The sequence below is a fragment of the Strix uralensis genome, chromosome 1 (genome assembly GCF_047716275.1).
Source record: "Strix uralensis isolate ZFMK-TIS-50842 chromosome 1, bStrUra1, whole genome shotgun sequence".
Lineage (NCBI taxonomy): Eukaryota > Metazoa > Chordata > Aves > Strigiformes > Strigidae > Strix > Strix uralensis.
This window is the reverse complement of record NC_133972.1, coordinates 63,911,551-63,935,717: the sequence shown is the minus strand read 5'-3', so window position 1 is coordinate 63,935,717 and position 24,167 is coordinate 63,911,551. Positions and strand designations below refer to the sequence as shown.

Below are 24,167 nucleotides of genomic sequence, written 5' to 3'. Positions count from 1 at the left end.
CCAGTCGGTAATAACCTGCTCTCACATGCACTTCTTCCTAAACAGTCTTACAGAAGCAATCTACATTCTCTTTTTACAGCACTGGGACACAGAAATCAAAAGTAAGGATAATAAAGAGGAAAAAAAAAAAAAAAGGTAACAAAGAAGGGGGGGCGGGGAGGAAGAAAAGAGAAAGGGAGATCTGGAGTAACAACAACATGGAAGTGTTTGTGATTAGAAGGAATATATTGAGTTCTATGTAAAACAAAGAATTCATCCCTGAATCAGAATTATACCAAATAATGGCAAGTCCTGACTAAACAAATAAATACACAAGCAGACTCTTCTTTCATGCCTTCATCTTCTATAAATTTTCACCTTTCAATGCTTGGTAGCCAGGATGAAAACATGGGTCAAAGTAGACAACATAAAATCTTTTATTTTCTAGCTATATCACAAAAGCACCGTCAGCACAAAACACACTTACTGTGTAACATTTCAACAGTGAATACAGACAAGAGGGAGACTTCACCGAAGAGAGACAGAAATGCAATGCGCTATGACTAACTTTCAGCAGATCTTATGGAGGAGTCAAATATCCTCCATATGTGCAATATCATCTATACTTATGCCTGGCATTGGACCTCAACTCTGAGATGAAAATAAATCCTAACAAGGCCACATACAATTATGATCCATTTTTTAAATTTCCAAAGGAAAAAGCTTAACTGTGATGTTTTGCCACTCATTTTGACATGCATCTATAACTAAGATGTAGGAAAAAAATCTGCAAAGACCACTCAAAGACACATCTGTTTGCTGAATACGTTCCACATCAGATTACCAAAAACAAAGATTTGAACGCTCTTAACCAGAAGGTGCTCACCTATTCCCAATACTAGGTGACTGTTCCTCTAGCACACCGCTTTCCCTACCAATTTTCTATGACATTTCCTGGTTCACCTAAGCCGTCCCAGAGAGCACCACTGCGGCACAGCAAATGCCACGAATCGCAAGAAGACATCCGATATCTGTGATATCACATGCTGGGATACTGCCAGAGAACCACAACATGCCAAAAGGATTTCACAGAGGAAGGACAGAATTATAAAAGACTAGCTAAAGGCCCACTGTCAAACTGGTTTTTAATACTTCTTTCTGAAAACACGCTACCTCCTAGAGTTTCCACAAGCCTTAGTAATTACTAAAATTGGAATGGCCCAAATAAAACAAAAATGTATCTTTCACCTCATTTTGAGTGTGCTTTTGACAACACTCCAGAGCCAGATTCCCTTCTTCTGGGCTGCGTATTTTATACTGAATGGTATACAAAGTATATACTATTCTATACTAAGAGTTTTCTACCCACACTTTAAGAACAGGAAAACAGAGCTGCAAAGCCGTATGATTTGAGAGCAGCGATGATAAAAGAATACTTTTACCATTATTTTTAAATAGCTGACTAAATTTCAAGCTGGAAATACCCTGTAAAGGACATGCTGAATGGTCCTTTCAGCCTGGAACAAAAGTAGAAATCAATACATGGCTGCTTTTCATTTTTGCTCAGCCATTTACCTTTAAGAGATCATTTTCAGGCAAGTCTAATGAACAGTCACATTAAGAAAGCATACATGATGCAACTACTTTCTACTGGTATATTATGTAAATTACAATAATGCCACCCCTTCCCTTTCCCCCCCCCCCCACCCAAAAAAAAACCTCTCAAAGAACATTTTGCCAAAACTCTGTAAGAGTTTCTGTTTGGGAAAGAATAATACAGAAGAACAAAAAAAAAAAAAGAAAAAAAGGATTTAAGTCAACTGAGTATGCAGTCTGACAAAATAATTATACCAAAATTCAGTGACAATTCCTACAAAAAAAGAACGAAGAGTATTCTGCCCTAAAAGCATCTAGATTTAATGCCAACAGAGTATTACTGTGCACAGAAGAAATACAGCACAAGAAGAGGAGAGTCATAAAACAGTTTACGAAGACAACCTGCAAGTGAGGCAAGCAATTAAAAACTACAGATACTTGAACTCCAAGTATATTATCAAAATAAAGGGCATTTACAATAAAGTAGTAAAAGGAAGCATACACCGAATACTTTAAAAAAATGTACAGTAGTCATTAGTGAAATTAATGAATGGCTAGCATAGATGCAGCTGATCACATTAGCACTCAGGAAAGTGTATGTTGTCTCCTGCCTCCGTTTATCTTACAAGTAAATGGTTAAAATATTTGCACTAAACAGTCTGGGAGCTGCAGTTTTTTTCTATAGCAAGTATATTTTATTGTGCAGGAACACCAACCACAACATACTAACATCACCATGATGCAGAAGAAGCACAAAGGCCCCTACATGCAAGCTCCAGCTTAGTAACTGTGTTTACTTCAATGCACAGTATTTTACATTGTCACCAAGAATCTTTAAATGTCTATTTGTTTCAGTTTTGCAACAGGAGCATTAACACACTGCTGCTTTATTTCTTCACATGCAAAAAAAACAAAGTATTTTCATACTGACCTTCAGTTCTTCCAAGAACTCTAACTTTACTGTTTTCTAGAATAGCGTTATTTGGCATAGTTAAATAATAAAACTATACTAACTCAGGAACATTTTTCAATTATGTAATGAATCTGGTTACAGTATTAACTAATGATTCACTGGTGAATATCTAGTATTTAGTATCAAGAACTAGGTACATGACTGAAACAGTTTTTTAGAAAAATACAACACACCATACAGATTAACTGGCTCATATTTTTAAAGCATAGGTTGTTTGGTTTTTTTTTTTTTAAATGAACCTGCTACTAAGTAATCCCACTGAAAAAAGGGATAGCCAGCCTCTCATTTTGTCCAAATGAAAAAACAAAACCAAAATAGACTTCTTTTCCTTTACAGTTTTGTATCAAGTTTGCTGAAGCCAGCCAGTTACATAACACTTACTTTGACTTATGACCTATTTGCTCACTGCTCATATAAAAATGATCATATATGATGGTCTGAACATCCATTACGTGCTAGGAATATAATATATTTTTTAAAGTGTTTTTTTTCTTTCAATTTAGAACTAAAGATAAAGGCAGCTGGGAGGCTCATCTTAAATTAACACTATACAGGTATGCTTTGCAATCATGCAAAATTAAAATGGCACTCTTTTCAAATACAGTGTGTACCAAGTACTTCAAAATATTTCAGAAAAAAAATAAACCTGTCTCATTCTCCATCACTCCAGAATTCACACCAGGAAATGAAAGTGATTTTTTTTTTTTTTTAAAAAAAAGGGGGGGGGGAAAGAGTTGTGCTGTAACTACCCATATGAAGTCAGAATTTTAGAAGAATACGTGTGTGTGTGTGTCCGTGCAGGCACACGTGTGTGTGTGTATAGGTGTGCAGGCAGAGAGAACTGACCCGAGGACTGGCTGCAGAGCCCGGGTCAGACCCGAGCAGGGCTTTTGTGTTTGTTGTTTCTCCCACCCCCCACCCTCTTTTTTTTTTTTTTTTCTTTTTTTTTTTTTTTTTTTAAATGGTCGAGGATTATCTCTATGAGCTTGTAACTTGAACCTACAGATCCACGTCTGAATTCGGGTACGGGTTTTTTTTTTGACCGAACGGTGTCAGCCCCCCTCTCCCGAGTGTCAGCGGCGCCCGAGTCCCCCCGCCAAGTTTCTGGCGGCGGTGGGTCCCCCCGCGCCCCCTCCCCGGGCCGGGCCGGGCCGTGCCGTGCCCCCGCCGCCCGCCCCGCCGCCCCACGCCCGCTGTCACAGTTTGCCCCTCCATACAAAGAAGTTGAACGGCAGCCGTACTCACCCCCGGCGAACTGGTTTTGCGCGACATAGCCCAGCCCCGCGGAACCTCTCACAAATCCCCTCTGGAAAATGGAGGGGCCGGCATCGGTGCCCGCCCGTGCGATCCGGAGGAAAGAGAAGTTATTTACATGTTACGGCCCGAGCCCGGCGCCGCGCGGAGACATCGACTGCTCAGCACTGCCCGCGATCAGCCATGTTACCCTCCCGGAGCCGCCGCCGCTCGGCAGGAGCGCTTCCCAGGCCACTGCCCCGGGGCCTCGGCGCGGCCGGGCGGGCGCGGCGCGGGCGGCTCTACAGGGCCCCCATGGCGGCGCCGCCGGGGGAGCGATCCGCCACAGCCCCGATCGCCTCGGAACTTCGGCTCCGGGATCCTCCCCGAACCAGGCTGGAGCCGCCGGCGGAGGAGGGCGGAGGGGGAGGGGAGCGGAGGGAAGGGGAGGGGAGGGGAAAGGGAAAAAAAAAAAAAAAAAAAAAAAAAAAAAGGGGGAAAAAAAAAAAAAAAGAGCCGAGCGAGAGAAAGTAGATCCGACGCAGCCGGGCGCCGCCAAGGTGCGGACCGGAGTGCTGCGGCAGGAGCCGGGGCCGCCTGCGCTAGTGAGGCAGAGCGGCGGCGGCCGGAGGCGCAGCGCCCCCGCCGGAGGCTCCCACCGCCCGGCCCCCGCCCCGCACCCCCCGGCGCGGCGGGGACGCTGCGGCGCTGGCGCCGAAGGGGGCCGGGGGCCGCCGGGGGTCGCCGCGGGCGGGCGGGCGCGGCGAAGGGCGGCCCGAGGGCCGGCGCGGCCCGGCAAGCGGCGGCGGGCGAGCCCGGGAGGCGGCCCCGCTCCCCGCGGCACCTCCCGCGCCAGGCGGCGGCGGCGCTCCCCGGGCCCGTCTCCCTCCCCGCCTCCCTTCCCCCCGCGCCGCCACTCTCCCGGTCAACAAAGCGGCGCGGCTGAAAAGTTGCAAAACGTTTCCGTCGGTGCCGGGCGCTTCCCTGGCAGAACCCTCCTCGGCTCTTGGGGGCTACGCTGGGAAAAAGAAGGGTTTCAGTCTCAAAGATGAATCTTCGGGGATTGGATTTTTTTTTTCTTTCTTCTTTTTAATATTTTTCAGGCTGCTCTACCCTTCTCTAAAAGCAACGTGGAAGGGACGAGCTAAGCAAGCAAGCTTGACAAACGTCCATCTACAAACGGCTCTTTCCTAAGCCTCCGAATGGTCCCTGCCAATTTTCTTCTAGAGGGAGAAAAACAAATCAAGAAAACATTACGCAACTATCATTTCACTTGTATCGATAGATACTTGCAAACCAATCCGTCTGCCAAGTTAAGTAGTAACGCAATTACCTTTGTTCAACTTCCCTTCACGCAAAAAACCCGAAGCAGCTATTGTGTAATGCTTTGCTTCTGTCAATCTTTCATAAGTTTCCTTAAAACGTGTTTAAATATCAGACATCTGCAAGACACAGGTTGACATGTTGACAACAATCATCTGACATCTTAAACAAAAATAAGACCACGCATTACATTTATTTTCTCACTCATCTGAATTTTTTTTAAGCCTATTCTCTTCTGTTCCACCGAGCTGCAACTGGACATACCTAACCTAGGGCACCTTCTGCTGTGGACAAGCAAAGAACTTCAGTATTGCCTTATTGGTACTGGTTAGAGAAATTCTCAGTAACACTCAGGAACTCAAAGACCATTTCACCTCAAAGACTGAACAAAACAAACCCCAAACCCCACAGTGATTCGCACAGCGAGATCTACCCAGGTAGAGGGAGTGGAACAACGCTACCTATAATTGTATTTTCAATTGAAACATGCACTAGGTGCCCAGCCTACAGGGAACTTTTTATCAAACCAATTGTCCAGAGATTAAGATAATTTTTTTTAAAAAAAAAGCACTCACATGAAAAAATCTCCACATGTTTACTCTGAAACAAGTAGGTATTGTATAAGAGCCATCGTGCCATGTTAGTACAGGTACAGACACACAAATACATTTAGCTACAAGAAGCTATCAAGCTACGGCTTATCAGCACATCTCTGGTAACCACGCGTATTAGCACACTTGGTCTGCTGCAATGAGAAGGTTAAATATGTTAGTCTAAACCTTACCAAAGATGGTAAATATCAGTATTTTATTTTGCAGTATGGGTTCGTGATTTTGGTCCAGCCAACAAGTGGTGGATTGCTAAACCACTACCAAGACATTAATCAATGTGCCTATTCCCTTTAGCACTCGTAGCCCTTCAGGTTTCACCAGGACAAACCCCTCTTGGACATGCATCTTCATACAGTTTAAAGATATTTCTAATCAGTCATTCTGAGATTAACTAAAGTAACTCCTCTTAAACCAAAGAAGATACCCAAAAGTGGTCAGAAGCCATGTATTTTCCAAATCGTATCAAAAAAAAAAAAAAGTTTCTGTGTTTATACTTAGCATGTTAAGCAAGGCTAGAGCACCAAGTTTACTGCATGTCAGCTATCCCATAACTGCTTATTTATATAAGCTTCCACTACCACACTGGTGTGGTACCTTCTGAGACGGTACCCCCAGCAGCACAACTGACGCACCATAAATTCACAAAGTTGTTTGTGCTGCTATACCTTAAACCTGTAGATACTTTCAAACATGTTACACTCCGTAAAAAAATGCTTGTTTTAACATACCAGGTAATGGGTCACCTGACAAGTTTAAGTATGTTATAGCACAAACAAGTCAAGTTGCAATTTAATAATAGCTGGTTAAAATAATAATAATAAATTACTCTCAGTACTTTTCCCTACTGTTCATGTGACCCAAGATGCAAGCTAACAGGTATGAAGTCGTATTAGCTGGCCTTGTTCTTGCCCAGAGCTTCAAACATGGAGTTGCATTTTCTCTCACGTGAGAGATGCAAGATTTAGTTCTTTTACTGTAAAAGCACATTAATTGCCATAAAAATCTTAGTAAGGACAAAACTGTCATTTTACTACAGCACAGTCAGACATGGCCCAACACCAGTCCTATTGACTAATTACTACTTTGCCACACAAACTGCCCGTAAATTGCCCTCAGTAGGATTATACAATGAGCTGAAGGAACAACTCAGGGTAGGGTTTCACATTCGGCAGCAATTCTAACCAAAGCTAATCCCACCCCATGCCTCCTCTTCTCAGCCTCTGAACTGTGCCCGTTCAGCTGTACGTTAGATCACGTTGTGAACCAGATGAGTGGACTGATCCTGCTACAGGGTAACCCAGCGAGAAGCAGTGGGGCCGGACACTGAAAAAAGGCAAAGCAATTTTGTCTGCATCAATTCCCTGCCCTGATTCACACGTCTCCACAAACGTGTCTCACCATGATGGCAAGGCAGAAACTGTTTAAGCCAATGCTTCTGCCAAGAAAATGTACATGGGAAAAATGGGATCAGTCATCTCTCCTAAGACAGGCTTTTTTTTTTTTTTTTGTAAGCAACAGAAGCTATGGATTTAATGATTAAGATAAAAACTTATGTCTATACATCTGGTGGACTGTTTTCTTCCAAACTCAAGCTGATTAACAAGGATACAACTCTCTTGAGTTAATCAAGACACATTTAGCAAAGCACGCCTTATCAGTTTATGATAGCCTCTCTTTACAATTTCTAACTTTTGGGAGAATGTTACTTCACAGCAACCAAGAAATTCAGACACAGATATGTCACCACTTCCAATATTTTCCAATCTAAATTCCAGGTGCAATACATACACAAATAAGAGACATGGGCTTCACAACAGAAGTATTACCTGGTTACTACAGCTAGGTCATACATTTGATTTGGTACTTCATTCATTTTAAAACGTACAAAGATGAATATGTTAAGAAGCACAGAAATGTGTTTCTCTTTTTTAAACCTCTGTTTCTTCTTAACTTCTGCCTGACCTGCTATTTCCAAGATCTTCAGTGGGTTGCTAATAATATTATAATGGAATCACAACCACTTGAGATGAAGCTGTAAGTATCTAGCTACAAAAGGACCAGAAGCAGAAAAGGAAACTCAAGTATTTTTCCTTAGCCTGGCAGTTCCACTGAAATGTAAAGGCAATTTACCTTCTAGCACCCTTTTATGCTTCCATGCTAGGTATCAACTGAACCACCCTCTTCTGTGAATACAGTTTCTCTGTAAATTCCACTTTTCATGCCAAAGCACAGATTAAACAGAAGTAGTCTAACTTCTTTTTTTCATTGCATTTGAAGGGTTTTGGAAGTGCTTAGTTTCTAACCTGTACTAAGACAGTTTATGGAGATAGAGTCCATTTGAAAAAAAAAAAAGAAAAAAAAAAGAAAAAATATTCCAAACACTATTTTTTCCTCTTCCCTGTGCTGTCTCTTTTTGTGAGCATGAACCAGATCATATCTGGAACCCAAGATAGGTTGGCAGCACATCATACAGCCAAGAAACACATTTTGTGCATTAACTACATACCCACGTTAACATACTATTATAAATTTGATTTAAAGCCATTACATCTAAGATGTCATATCTAGCAAGCATGCTATTAGAAATAAAATTTGAACAGTAACGTTAGTTAGATAATTGAAATAGCTTTCTACATAGAATCAAATTCTGCCTATTCTTAGGGCTTTGACAGACAAGTTATGGCAAATATTACTGAAAAGGCTCAAGGTGTCTTTTTCTCCCGGATGCCTTTCCATGCTTCAGCCAAAGGTTACCATCCCTACAACAGAGAAGGCAGAACAGGACACTCCGATGCAAAGGCTACCATTACACTTAATTCACTGATGAAAGTGATTTTGAGGTAGAAACCCTGAACAACAAGCTGGAGTGTACCCTTTTGCCTCTGTGGCTGATATCTTCCCACAGAGCATCAGGACAGATGTCTTGAGGTAGCCTGAGCTCAGAAAGTGTCACCAGATATCGTTCAGTAACACAACGCAAACAGTGATATCAATGGAGAAACACAGGCCGTATCAGGTTAAAAAGCATTTCTGAAGAAATATTTGAAATAAAAAAATACAGGTTTTCAAATCTCACATCACCTCTAGAAATCTCAGATTTCCTTACTCACTTCTTCACTTTCCCAACAGCACTGTTTTACCTGGTATTAAAGTAGCATGGCACATGGTGCTTTCTTGCAGAAACACTGCACAAGAGGCAAGAGTCTCATGACCTGTGTCCATTTTACACTACTGCTAAGTGCTGGTATGGGTAAACTCTGTTGCGTGACTGAAAATTATAATGTAGTACTGCTTACCAGAAATGGAAATAAAGGTGTGAGCACATGAATTCAGAAAGGACTAAAAACTAATATAGACAAATAGACCACAAGCTGAAAAGCAGATTCAAGAAGAGAAGAGGTAGAAAACAGGCAATACCTAAATGCTCACGGGCCATCAGAAAAATGACTCATTGTTAATGACATGCATTGTTAGCTGCTAGCATAGACGTGACAAAAATTTTCAACAGCACATGATGGAAATCCAATGAGAATACATATTCTGACGTATGTTCTTTAAAATAATCAAGATAGCCCTACACTTTTCTAGCACATAAACTTTTGCATATACTCTTTAAGAAAAAATCTGGAATGCCAGGTGACACCATTTCTGAAGAAAAAAAAAAAAAGGTAGTAAGGAAGCAATAATTTACTTAGTATATGAGGAATCACACAGGTTAATAGATAAAGCAAGTATCAGGTGACAGAGGGAACAAGAAACACAGACAATGAAACAAAGAGATTTAGTAAACTATTTTCTGTCAAGAAATAATACAGGAAAACACTTTCTACAAAATAAAGCTTATTACACATAATTCACCATGTAAAGGCAATGGGTACAACATAAATAATGGACATGACCATCAGAAGGAATGCTCACAGAACAGGATCATACAGTAACTCTGGCTGGAAAAGACCTCAAAGTTGAGCTAAGCCAACCTCCTGCTCAAAGCAGGTCAAACAGAGCCAGATCCTAAAATGGTTTACAAATGTTTTTGAAGTTCAATTTGTTGTTTACATAGCTATGTAGTTATACACAGTGCTGAAAATAGGTGGTACCCTATTTGAAATAACTTATGATCTGAATAAGCCAAGTACAGACAGCAGACATCAGGGCATAAAGGTGATATTCACATGGCCTAAATCACACCTAAACCCCCTCATCTAGCATTTCCTACTAGATGCTCTAAGGAACTCCCTGCTCAGCCTTTAGTCCTTCTGAATTGCATTTCAGAGGTACCTAGTTCTCTCTTCTGACTAAGCATAAAGACTTCAGCAGAATTTGAGTACACTTCCTCCTATTCATTAGAAAGCTGCTTTAGAGTAGGAAAATAAGTACCATTATTCTTTTAAAGCTCTGAACGAAAACAATTCAGATAGAAACTAGACCATCACAATACTGCTGAAAAAGGAACCTAGGTGGCATGACTACGGGAGCTAGAATTCCGTCTCTGCCCTGTCCCCAAGGCCCATTACTAATAGCTGTTATGGAATATGCTCCCATATCATGTGATCTGGTCATGTCCATCCAGCTGTCCAGCTGTATGTTCCCCAGGTTCAGCTTGGGCTACATATTGGATGACAAAAAAAAACAAAACAAAATAAAAACAAACCAAAAAACAATGGAAAAACTCAACAACTTGCTCTAACAACATTTATAGTCTTTAGATAAAAGCCAGATAGCAAATGCCTTAGTACTTTCCCAAATTCTAGTCAAACAAGGAAAACAGTGCTCCTTAGAAGATACAGGATAGCTGAGAGCCCAAGTTTCAACTCAACAAGTTTATACATGTCCAAGACAGTTATAACTTCACTTTTTTGAAGTGTGAGCATGTTAACTAAGTATAGACAAGAAACTCTCATTGGTCTAAAAAAGCCTTTAAAATAACATGGTCAAGCTAACAATTTAAAAACAGGTTCTTTTTGACTATCACCACAGTCTAAACCTAGTAAAATGAAAAAAGACACATTAATTGAAAAAAGTAAACTGAAAATATTCTTAAAACAGTATTTATTTATATTGTTGTCAGTACTTTAAACCCGCACTAACAGTGTCTGGCTAACAAACCTTGAGATCAAGATTTTCTGCTTGTCCGTAAAGTAGGTATACAACCAACAGTACTTTCTCTGTTCTACCACTGTATCCTTATCCGAGAAGACCACATGTAGAGCACACTAAATATGTCAGTTTACCAGGTTTTTGTATTTATTCTTTACCAACAAATGCATTTGAAACAGAAATGATTGTATCTCCAAGCTGTACAGCACATGATAGGACAAAGAACATTCCCCATTCCATTACAGAAAGAGGCGACAGAATAGCCAGCCATGAGCCAACTCTTAATGCTACATGAAAGACCTTAGGGAAATAATTTTGTTAAATAATCTTGCTTACAGATCATTTATTTCCTGAGTTACCCCCTGTTTCTGGGCCTAGTTCTCTCCTAAAGGGTTTCTGGAAGACAGAGGCAGAAAAATAAATTAGAATTCCCGCTGAATCTGGTTTGCACTTTTCTTTGTATAAATCTCTACCAGGATGCCTGATACAAGGTTAATTATGCAAAACATGAACCAGAAAAAATTGTGTGTCAGAAGACTGAAGTAGCACTGAAAGGCAGCTTTTCCCAGAGCCTTATGGCTTGAACATCCCATCTCTTCTGCTCCCTCTAGAGCAATTCTGCTGTGAGCTGTTCTTCCTAAACTTACATCCCTATGGGTTAGAGAACATTAACTGTGGCACAGTGTTTGCCCAGGAGGCCAAAAGTAAAACTGATGAGAATTCTATCAGTTTCATTGAATTCCTCCTTCAACAAAAAACCCCCACAAACCACTAGTTATAGTTACACTAGTAAATTAAACAGAGTTGGTGATGTTGGCCTTCAGGCCGACTAGCACAGAACAGCCTACAACCGTGCTATCTAACTCTTAAACAAAGCAGCCACATGTAAAATATGCTGGGAACGGTGTGTGGCCCACACAGGCCCTTGGGTCAGCCTTGAGAACTGTTTGGAAGAGTGCTGGCAGGCCAAGGTCGCAACTGTACAAGCAACCGCTGCAATAATCTGACAACAGGGACAATGGCGCCTAGTGACTGCAAACATTCCCTGTTGGGTTTTTTATGAGCACAGACACAGCCACTGTGAAGAATCTGAGTGCTCCAGGTGCCAGAACACTATTGCTAGCTACAACCATGCCACTAATCAATACAAAACACAAGCACAGTCATGAATTAGTCCAATTTATAAATGGTGAAATTTAAGGAAATTGAAATGAACAGTTCTTTTCTCTTTATTTTAAATTTTATTTCATAATTCCCTTTTCCAAGCCTTTCTTCACAATGAAAGGCATCTGGCCCATTTCTAAGTGAAGCTCTAGTCTCATGCAGTCCAGTGGGCCATGATAAGAAAAAAATACTATACTTACTTGCTTTTATTACAAGGAGGGGGGAAAAAAAAGAGGAGAAGGAAAAAAGCTGGAGTAGAAACAAAAACATAAGCAACAGAGAATGGAACTAGGGAATAAGGAATGGAAGAGCTGGGAGAAAAAAACTTCCACTGACCAAATGAGGGGAAAATGGTAAGCCTTTCGAAGCAACTAACAGAAGCTTTCAGAGTTTTTATCTTGAGGGTAAAAGGAAGCCTTCATCTTCCAAGACGTCTAATAGAAAAGCAAAGTAACAGAACAAACAGCCCAACATGTTTGTGAAAATGTTGAGGACAACTGTTTCACTAAGTTGAGGATGCCAGAAGAGCAGTTACTTCACACTTCACTCTATTAGGGCAAGCTCAATTTTAAACATCTCAATGTGTACAGTGATTTGGCTGGAAGTGGTAACGAGAATCATCCACTGTGCCAAGGAAGAGGGAAAAATGAGAGCAGTAGAAAAAGGAGAACAAATTTTTATCTTCAATTAGCTGAATAAGAAAAGCAAATTTCAACAAACTCTTTGAACTTATTGCTAGAATCTCTTGAGAATGTGATTTAAAAGAGGACTGGCAGTTATTGTACTGGAATACGCACAATGGCAAAGTATTCCAATGCAGGGGAGAGAGAGGAAATGTAGTATGAACAATATGGGCTGCATCAAAAGCAGCCAGTAATAAGGGTCTGAAACTAGAAAGAATCATATTAGGAATGGAAACAAGGGCATTTTAATGAATATAAAGGAACAGCATAAACTTGTCAGGGATAAAAATCAGAAGAGATAAAAGCACAGCATGCATTATTACCACTGTGCAATATAAAAGGCAAACAAAGTTTCAGAAATATTTTAGAAGTAAGAATAAAAACACAACAGTCAGTACATAACAATGTTAAAGAAGAACAAACGGATAACAAAACAGAACGAAATGCTGTTCGCTGTATTTCAACCTTCATAAAACAGATTTATTGTAGACAGTAATAAAAACTGATTTTGTTATTAGGCTAAATAATCAGGGAATAATTCAAGTCAGGACTGGAAGAAATTCACACTATACTTCAGAAACAAACAGAAGTAATCTCTGAACTATGAGCGATCATCTTCCATAATACAGTCCTGGTGAAATTGCCCTAAAACAGGTTGGCAACAATGAACTAGAGCACTTAAAAAGAGTATTTATTTGCAAATTATTTTCAATCAAGGTGGGAGAACATTGCAAGAAAGTTCCTTCCTCCAGGACCTGCATAAGGAAATTCACATGCATAGAAGAGTTGCATACGACAGATGGCTGATGCAGGGGCTATAAACATTTTAGAGGACAAGACCTTAATAAAAATCATTCTGATAAATTGAAAAGTGGTTCGTATCAACCAAGTGAAACTTAGTAAAGACTAGCAAACTTTCGAAGGATAAATCAGGTAAGTCAACATTATGTTGCTACAGAGGTTGTCTGTTCGGTGCAGAACAAAGGAGACAATAACCTAATAAATAAAAGTTTACTATAAAAATTGTTCTCCATTTCAGCTGTGGAGTCTTAACTGTAATACAAGACAAAACTGGCTTAATCAGCAGTAAAGAACACTTATTTTATACTTTAGAAAATTAGTTACTGAAACCAGTTGCCTAGAGATGTAGTGGAATTGCGTTCGCCAAATACTTTAAAAACAAGTTGGAGAAACATTTGTCAGAAATGGTACAGTTACACAACACAGAAGGACGAGCAAGATCACCCTGAAGTCTTTTTTGGCCATACAGTTCCATTCATCTGTGGTGATATAGCAAAACTAAATATTCATTTTCTTTAAAAGAATTTCATTGTGCTTCTGAACTCCACACTTCAGGAAAAAAACTAAATAATTCACATTCTAGATTTATGAAATTAAAATCCCAAATTTTAACACAGCATAGCTCCTCCCTTTATTACTAACAATATGGAGCCATCCCATCATGTTTAGTTGAGAAAACTTCCACTAAGAACACTGCAGACAGTCTTTACTGCCCAACAAAGACAGGAGGGTAGACACCATTACTGGAGTAGCCCGGGTTCCATGAACCCTGGGATGTGCCAGAAGTCACTCTGGAGTCGCTACGGCATCCCGACAGTACCCTCCAGCAGTCACATAAGATGCCGGCAAACATTTAGTGGCAGAAAACACATATTTAGACCACATCTTCACTACCAAAAATTTCTTTTATCTTGCTGTGTCATGCAAGTGATTCAGCTGCACACACTCCAAGGAATATACAAATATAATAGACAAAATTAAAAATTGGTAAAGTTTCCTAAAGCTATTTTTTCTGATAGCCTAATTGAAACTATTTTGGCAAGAATTTATTGTCAGTAATGACGCAGCAGAAGAGAAAAAAAGGCCTCTTTTTCCCTCTCCCCCCCCAAGCCAAGTCCGGGGGGCAACACCCTAGTTTGACAGGGTTTCCAGCAGCTTCTTCAAGAAAAGAAATTAGGATGTTGATAAATACAGCATTGAAAATTAGTAATTCTATACCTATATTGGAATGGCTGGCAATAGGATCTGGTGCATGTGTAATTTAATAAAAATACTTCCAAAAATGTGAAAGGGAAGAATATTCTGAAAGAAGCAAGATCTAGTGTTATTTTATTATAATGCCTATATATTGTCTATACTCGTATGCCTATACACTTGTAGGAAGGAGCTTTCAGAATACCAGAAACTACTATGACATAAAACATTTTACTTATTATTTTAGGGTACTTTGAATATTCAATTTAAGAATGATTCTGAGGATCAAAGTGAGAACCAAAGTTCCTTATTTAATCAATGCCAATGTTTGGGGCAAGAATCAGATGAAACAACTCGTCTGTCCATACGCTGTGAAGAACCCTCTCAACAGCATTTTTTTTTAAACCAACCAGCCATCATATATAACATGACTATAGGATGTAAAAACTCTCACAATCTCCTGTAAGAACTCCTAAATTGAAGAGCTCAAAGGAGTCGGCCTAAAAACCAAACACCCTCAAATTTCAGACAACCAAGGCTATAGCTTTGCAGATACTACTTTAAGCTGGCAGTGCTACCAAAAGCCGTAGCATTGCCTCTCCGCAGCCTGGCTGCTTCCTCTGGCCTCCTCCCTCATGCTATCACAAACACGTTTCTTTGCCAGGTTAGTTTTAACCCAGATCAATTTCCCAATGCAGTTCACCACATGGCTACACAAATGCCTGGGTCAGCACAAGGGAGAGAATAAACAGCTGGTAGCATAGGGAGGGCAGCACTGCTGCTTCTTTTTGCTGCCAGAACCAGCTTAAGATTTATGGTGTTTGGGGAAAATAACCACCTGATGCACTCCATATACTCACTGCCTATGTTTCTCTAAGTAATAAATATTCTGGATTTTAAGGGCTGAATTTTCCTACTTCATCTTACTTTGAAAATCACCAATGCTACTAGAAGAACTCACTTAATGTAGTTCTTGAAGCAAGTGCTCAAACTTATTTTGATTACTCCACCTGATAAACTCAGGAATGGCATGAATGGGAATGTTTATTGCCATCCTTCTAGTAAAAAAACAGTAAAAAAAGAAAGCAAAAATTACAGAATTCAGTGCAAGTTACTAGCAAACAGTACCTGCTACAGTAAAATCTCACTTATCTGTATATTTCCAAACCATATGAATAATGTAGATTGCATGAATTGGTAATCAAATATATTAAACATAGAAAGGAGAAAAGGTTTCAATATTTTTTTTTAAATTGTTAGTCGATTGTTTACCATTTCATAACATTTTAGTGTACCTATGATAGCATTTCTTAAAAAGTGAAATTCACAGCATCAGTGTTTAACAACATAAGGGAGCGATCATTAGTGGTGGATAAGGAAATTCTCTCTAGTTATACATGAGCCTGCTACCCCTCCAACACCGTTGTGGGATAGCTGGGCTGAAGGGGAAAAAACAACTCTGGCCCTAGAAAGGCAGAGCTTACCTATCCTCAGCAGGCCAACTGCCTTGGAAAACCATCTCTCAAATGACAAAGCATAGAAATGTCCACTTCCAACTGCTTAGCTTATGGAAGAACAATGACAAGAAGTTAGTAGGAGCTGAACACACTAACAAGAAAGGAGAAAAAAAAAAAAAAAAAGCAAAGAGAAGAAAATGGAAGTGTTTCATTGTTTCGAGCTAGGAAAAGTCTCCTGTGTCATTGAATACAGGATGAAAATTGTCTGGTGTGCAGACAGCTCAGAGGGTAGAAACCAGGAGACTGGGTTCTTATTCTTACTTCTGCAAATACATGCCTTATGACTAATATACCCAGTATGTTGAGATTTCAGAGACTGTCATCGTACTTGCTCTGTCGTGATACTGCCCAATAGCTCTTGGAGGTCCTCTCATGACAAGTGCTACATAAAGTCAAGGGATCATCAAATACAAACATTAACAAACTAACAACTGCAAGGTCAAAAAAAAAAACCCTCAAAGAATACTTCATTTTCAAGTGTAGTCTGTTTCAAATTGTGAAAACTGTGGGATAAGGTTATAGAAAAATACCTGTTTACAACATTAAGCATAATCTCACTCACGCTTAAGACACAAGTGAAAACACCACATTAACCAATATTTTAACAACTTCGATATCATGGCAAAATAATTCTGCAAAACCCACTACATGAAACAACTTTCATGGTCATCCATCACAGAAGTCCTATCAGGAACTGAAAACCAACAGATTAATACAGAGATCATTTACGGGAGATCATTTACCTCCTAAGCAAATAGCATTGTGAGCAGTTGAAGCTAGGTTCCTATGCAAGAACTACCTAAGACATTGAGGAATTGCTTGGTAGTATGAATATGATGGAGGAAGTCATGCAACATGGGCTGTTGAAGAAAATGGCACAAAGTTCCCGCGGGACCCGACTGCACGTAGCTCAGTCCTGTTCTACAATGGACTAGAAAGGCCTTCAAAGAGCCAAAGTCACGTCCTGATTATGAAGCCTACCCCCACGCCTCATCCCTTCACACTGTGTGATCTAGTATGTACCTTCTGGCTTTTGGCCATTTTGATACGTGGCTTGTACAGGCAGAAGTATAGGCCACTGTTTGCTTTAAAACCTTAACCCTTATCTGTACAAGAGTTGTGCAAAGCCCATCCACCGAAAGACTTCCATCTTGCCAGGTAGTAATGGCTTTCCCTAACTGTAAACATGTATTTACAAGCATTTTTATTTTATAACACAACAGAAGTTCTACAATTTCAAATGTTACATTTTGAAGTGAGAAAAGGGCAGGCAAGTAAAGATACAAGTATCACATAGGAGGTGTGTGATGAACTAAAGAAACACAACTGAGCTATAAGGAGAACCCATCCAACACATTAAGGTCCTTTTGAAATCAGTGTAGGTATCTTTAAGGACTGGCCTACCCTAATGCAAATGCAGCTAAAATAATGATAAAAATTCTTAAATAATCATTTCCTGGCAAAAATGCTATGCTTACGTGTGCTCAAAACTATCTGCATGTGTGAGAGATCTATGGCCCTTGAAAACCTACTGCAGCTTACATTGGCCAAAGTAATGAAAAACTAGGACGAAAATTAAAACATGGGTAATTAAAAATAAACACACAGAGAGTTTTCCACAAATTTCATGCTTTTTGAAATCATTATCCTATGCTGTTTTGAACTACACACATCTGCAAAAATAATTTGTTACATCAAAGTCTGATGGATGCTGAAAATAAAATTTGAAATGAGCTTAGACACTGACTTACAAAGTAACTGTTTTCATGATCACAATCAATTAGACTCCTGGCTACTAAATTTTTGCTCAGAGGCTGATTCTGTTTGTGCTGTTTATAACCTGTATAGATTAAAAAAGCTCTAGTACTTAAAATAGACTACAAAAATGTTTACTGCACCTGTACAATACTATTCTAATACATTTTCGTGAGTAAACAGCTGTTCATACAATGACAATATAGTTAAAATGGAACCAATACTCTCCCCCTGCAACTTCTTTTTGATCATATTCCTATCCTTCAGGTTCATAGCCTGGAAGTTGAAGTATAATCCAAGTACAGGAGTTAAGTTTCCAAGATTTTAGGCCATTCAATGAGATGGCCCCTAATTATTTCCATTCTTCCTATACAATACCAGCAGGACTTCTTTTTTAACCATGCACCTGAAAGTTTCCTTCTCCTACATTACATTGTATCTTCAGTAATGCAAATTTATTCTCTTTTTTTGGCTTTCATAAATGCAATCTCTCCACCTTTTAAATTCATTTGAAGGTGAAACTACAAAAATATTTCCTCGTTCATTGCTTTGATTGTAGTTCTTCCTTCTTCCTGATGAACCATATCATGAACAACGTACCTGCTCTCAATTTCAAGGCTCTGCATGGCCTATTCTAGCTCTACCTCTTAAATTTGAACAGCTGCTCTATACAGATACCCAGTTGTCAAAATGTAAGGAAGAAAATACGAGTGTTTGTCTAGCACTTCAGGCGGGAAACAAGCTATCCGTGAAAATCCTCAGGGTGACAATGCTACCCTCCTTTAAATATATCCTCCAAGTCTGATGCCTATGAATCATTCACCGATGCAGAGATAGCCAGAGTACTTGAACTTCTGCATGTTCTTTTGCTCATAGCACTCTCACAGCTCCCTTGTGCTTTCCCAATACATTTCTTTCATTTACATGCTGTCTTATCTTTACATTTAAATTAAGAAATTGTTTGTGCAGAAGCAATCTTTGCTTATGCACTTGTACTGTATTCAGTATAATGGTGCCCTGGCCTCTAGGCACAATTACAATATAAATAATAAAAACAAACTGTTCACCTAAGATTAAGTCTCCTGACAATGCTTTTCATGGAGCTATATCCTTCAAACAATGATAAAAAGCTGTTCTAGCATCATGCTCAGTACCTCTCCAGGTACTGACGCCACTGAATCCCAGGTCGTCACCTATAGGAAACCTCAACTGTTCCCTATACGTATATCTGCGTCCTCAGTACCACTGGAATTTTTACTGATAACGAGATAAAACGCAGGATGACAGAGACTTGTGCAGAGCTGTCCTATTAAAGAACCCTGTGCTCCCTTAACATAAGCCTACTTCTGGGAAGAGTTGAGAATCCTTGGCACCTCACAGAAGCAGATTCAAGGCAGTTTTCCATCTGTCTGCTTAAACTCATCAAAATTTGCTTAAAAACATGGCCTTCAAGAAGGTAAAATACCAACCTACAACATTCTCCAATACGGTATTGTTCTTTAATGGGGCATCCACAGCTGAGGAATTATTCTATTTTGGCTTTGCTGGTTTAATGCAGGGCACTTCATTTTATCATTACTTAGACTGCACTTAGACTGAACATTCAGTGGAACATTTCCTATAATGGGATAAAGCGAAATGAACAAATGAACAATTTGACTGGCTAATAGTGATTTAGACATGTGATTACAGTACAGAAAATGGTCTGACATATGCTCTTTTATCTGGTTTACATGAGGCACATTAATCCAACTGGAAAGCACAGAAGTGAAAAGGAAGACAGGACCAAGCAGTCATAGCAAAAAAATAGAAAATATTTTCACTTATGTTATTTCTGCATTTGCTTAGCTAATCGTAATCACTATTTTGTAAATAGCAAAACTTGCAAGAGAAAACCATTTTCTCCCCAAAATGGATGCAACTAAAATGACTGGTCTATACCTAGTCTGCAAAAGTTAGGCAATAACTATTTTGAAAAAAATCCTAGTTTTAAAAGCATTTATGACATGTTGGTAACATCTTTACCAACATTACAGGTTTTCCATAAAGATGCAGAAGGACACTTAGCACCACATCAGACAGGAACAATCATACTGTGAAGAAAAAGAGTATTGATTCATTTTAATTTGTCTCAGCTAATTTCATTTCCAGCTCTTACACAAACGTTTACAGTCATGTCAGCATAAGTACGTATTTTTAACAGGAAAATTTAATTTCCTCCTAAAACTCGTCGACAATATTCCCATGACACTGAAAACCTCACTGAAAAAAATGAATTACCTCTTTAGCACCTACTTTTCATCAAGAGCTGTACACAACCTCGAGTTGTCCTACAAGGTATGTCAATTTTCACAAACAGCACTGTTTTGCTTTTTGTGCAGACTGGTACATTTTAGTTGTATTTGCATTTTTTCCTTCCTAAAACTTCTTTTAAAATAAAATATTCAAAGGTTTCCTATGTAAGGTTTGGATTCTAGATGTAGAAATAAAACCAAAGTACGTAAAACTAAGTGTAAAGCAGGTGAACCTGAGAACTTCACCGTGTGTGTACGTTTGCCAACTACTTTCAGCTATTGCTGTATGAAAATTTGTATCTACGTAAGATAATTAACAGAGGGAGCTGCAAACAATCCATCTCGACCAAAACCAGGGGGTGAATGTTAAAATCTTTGAAGGGAAACTTTCATCAACGTCAACCAAAAAAATCCATTTATCCCAAACTAATGATAGTTCTGTCCTGGGATATTTATGTAATGTGTATTTGCAAAACCAAATTTTAATAGAGGAAAGCATAGTCTTTTGAGTGCGTTTAGGTCCAGCCCAGCAGAATCCCTGGCCAGCGTTTTGGACTTGCACAGTGACATTATGGTTGGACTCGACGATCTTAAAGGTCTTTTCCAACCTGAAGGATTCCGATTCAGAAACAGACAGTGAGGTGGGCGTTCAGCGAAGCGCCAGCAGCTCACCTGGTTATATATACTCAAGGGGTGTCAAAGCGTCCCTTCAAAACAAAGGGAAACAAACTCGGGCACACCGAGGCTCCGACAAGACTCCGCAGCGCTGAGGCTGTTTTGCTAACAATCGTTACGTTACTCCCCAAAAACGCGCTCGCCAGCTTCGGCGCCCTGTTACCGCTGCCACCAGGTATGTCACGGCGAGATCCATCGCGCTCAGAAACACCCCGCGGGGAGCGCGGCCAGCGCGGCAGCGGCGCCTCCCCCCGCCGCGGCCACCAGGCCGCCCCGCGCCCAGCCTGGCTCGGCGCCTCCCGCCGAGCCGCCGCACAGCGGCCGTGCCCGCCGCTCTGCCCGGGTGTCCCCGCGGGGACGCGCCCCTTGGCACCCCGGGCTCCCCGCACCCGCGCTGCGGCAACTTGTGCGCGCCCGCCCGCGGCTGAAGGGAGAGGCGCGGCCCCCTCAGGAGCGGCTCCCCCGGGGCGCGGGGGGGGGGGGGGGGGGGGGGGGGGCAGTGGCACGCCGCGGCCGTTGGGGCTAACGAACGCCCGCGCCCCCGGCGGGGAGAGGCCGCGGTGAGGGGAAATCTGCCAGAGCCGAGGAGGAGGCGCCCCCCCCACCCCCCCCCGCTTGTGTTTGTTGTGCTTCGCCGCTGTCCCGCCGGCGCGTCCCTCCGGGAGAGGCCGCCGCCGCCTGACAGCTCCCCCGGCCGCCCCCATCTCCGAGCACACGGCGGGGTTGGCGGCGAAGAAACTCCTGCCTCAACTTTGCGTGTGCGCCTCCGCACCCGCCACTCTGTGTGTGTGTGTGTGTTGGGGGGGGGGGGGGGGGGAGCGGGGGTGCGCTTCTCCTCGCCACCCGCCGAGAACCGTCTTTTCTTTCCCCAAAAGAGGAGGGGGAATAAAAAGGGAAAGCGACAAGGAACTACCGTCAAGCACAGGGAGTAGCCAGATGACGCTGAAGGCAGCCGAGCGTCCTGGAGGAGAAGAGACCCGAAAAGGAGAAGGGGGAAGGTGCAAAGGCGAGGGGAAAAGGAGGAAGAAGAGGGGGAAGGGGGAAGAGCTAAACAGAAACTCCGAAGAAGGAGGAGAAGAAAGGAATAGGGACGGTGAAAGAAAAGTGGGAAAGGGAGAGCAGGCGGAGGAAGACAAAGGTGAAAAAGGAGGAGGAGGGGAAAGTGCAAAGGGGAGAGGAGGAGAAGAAAGAAGGGCCCTTCTCAAAATGGCATTAGGCAGGAGGGAGGGGGCGACGAGCCGCGAGTCTCCGCTGACAGCTCTGCCTGCGTCTGGCCGCCTGCCCCCTGCCCCTCTCTGACTCGCACACACAAACGCTGAACTTACTTCTTTCTGGCTCTCTGGAAAGGGGAAGCGCCATCTTTGCGAGGCCGGCCCCTAGGTCTTTTGTCTGTGGCTGCTGCTGCTGCTGCTGGGGGGGGAGCTCCAGGCTCGGGGGGCTGCTGCTGCTGCTGAGGCGGCTCCACCACCGCCACCACCAGACTCTTGTCCTCCGTTGACATCCTAGTCAGCAGGACGAGAGAGACACATGGATGATGATGATGAGGATGAAGATGAGGATGGTGATGGGGATCCCGATGCTCCTCCTGCTCCCGCGGCTCCTCTCCTCCTCACCTCCGCCTCCTCCACCTCCGCCTCGCATTGCTGGCCTCAGCCGCCGCCGACCAGCACAGGTAGCAGGGGGAGCAGCATGGGGAGAGCAGGAGGAGGAGGGGAGGGGGGGGCGGGGGGGGGGGGGGGGGGGCGAAGAGAAAGAGCGCAGAGGCAGGAAGGGTCTCACACACAATAACACCCCCTCCCCGGCTCGGCGGGGTCTGTCGGGGCTGGGGGGAGGTGGCGGGCGAGGTGAAGAGAGCGAGCTAGAGGCGGCTGATCCCGCCGCTGGGCGCCCCCCCCCTTTCAGAGGCCCCGGGAGCTGGCGGCGGCTCCGGCTCCTGCGCTGCCCGGCTGCGGCGGCCGCCGCTTCATTGTACACTGGCCCTGCGCCCTCCCCCCGCGCAGAGCCCCCGGGGGCGGAGGAGGAGCAGGCGGCGGCGGCGGTGGCGGAGGCGGCAGGGGCCGAGGCCGAGCGGAGGAAGTTTTGACAGCTCCAGCTGTTGTGTGTGCCGAGGGCTGAGTCCGGCCGGGCTCCGCGTCCCCTTCCCAGCCGGGCCGGGAGCAGGAAGTTTAACTTTGGGGAAAGAAGGAGGAGGAAGGGTGAAAAAGGGGGAGGAGGCAGGGGGGGAGGAGGAGGAGGCGGCTCCCTCCCCGCGGGGTGGAGAAGGGATCCCGGCGCTGCCGCCGCTGCCCTGGTGTGTAACCCCCCTCCCCGCCTCCCTTCCCCACCCCCCGCCAGTGCGACACATAGACACAGACCCCTCCTCCCCCCGCCGCGGCCCCACACTGCGCCTGCCCGGCCCGCCCGCCCACCGCCCGTCCCACGGCGCAGACACCCATCCGCCGCCGACACTGACCTCACGGGCTGGCTGCCGCGGCGGGTTGCGGGGAAACCGCGGAGCGGCCACGGGACGGGACGGGACGCGCCGCCACGCCACGCCACGGGGCGCTCCGCGCACCCACCCCGCACCGCGCCCCGCGGGGCCCGGCAGCCTGCTCGCTTCCCCCACCCTCTCCCCGCCCTTGTTTTTTTATTTATTTTCCCCACGGCCCTGTGGAAAAAAAAAAAAAAAAAAAAAGCAGCTCCATCTGGATATGAAAGTGTCCGCTTCGCGGCAGGGTGCCCCCGCCCCGTCCCCGCGCATGGGCTGAGCTCCGCAGGACGGCGGCTCCGGGGGCCGCGCATGATGCCCGGCCCGGCGGCACCCGCTTCGCTCCGCCCCAGCCCCGGGGAGCCGGGGCACGGCTGGCTGCGGCCGGGAGGCGGGGAGCCCCCTTCCCTTCCCTTTCCTTTCCTTCCCCCCGCCGTGCGTCTGCGGCTCGGGGCGGGGAGGGGAGGGGGGGGTGGGGGGAGGAAGGCAGCGAGCGGCGGGGAGCCGCGGCCGCCCCGGGGGAGGGGAGGGAGGGAGCAGAGTTCAGCGCTGTGTGCGAGGGAGACAAAGTCTGGGGAGCGTGGCCGCTTTCCAGCAGCTCCGGCTGGAACATCTGCGGCCGCCCGGGGCGGCGGGGGGGGCCTCCCCCGGGCAGGGGCCTAGCTGGCTGCCTGCCCGCCCGGCTGCGCCGCGGCTCGGGGCGGGGTTAAGCCTCATTACACGGGATTTAACGTGTCCCGGAGGCCCGGAGGGACTCCGGCTCCGAAGGGGAGGGGGAGCGCCACGGCCTCGCAGCCAGAGAAAA

The 24,167-nt window shown here is 43.7% G+C and overlaps 1 protein-coding gene across 14 annotated transcripts in view; it reads right to left on the bottom strand.

The window, feature by feature from the left end:
* Positions 1–23,421, bottom strand: part of KMT2C (lysine methyltransferase 2C) — a 200,517-nt gene extending 177,096 nt beyond the window's left edge. For 6 of the 14 annotated variants that reach the window (XM_074868964.1, XM_074869011.1, XM_074869021.1 and 3 more), the window contains exons 1-2: positions 23,348–23,420; positions 22,221–22,397 (exon numbers count right to left, since the gene is read on the bottom strand). In XM_074868964.1, coding sequence (XP_074725065.1) covers positions 22,221–22,396 — 176 coding nt within the window. In that variant the 5' untranslated portion in view covers position 22,397; positions 23,348–23,420. Of the gene's footprint in view, positions 1–3,793; positions 4,159–22,220; positions 22,412–22,508; positions 23,188–23,347 lie in introns of those variants that run through there. The other 8 variants (XM_074868992.1, XM_074869002.1, XM_074868983.1 and 5 more) reach the window with 5 other exon arrangements.
* Between the last annotated feature and the right edge of the window lie 746 nt (positions 23,422–24,167).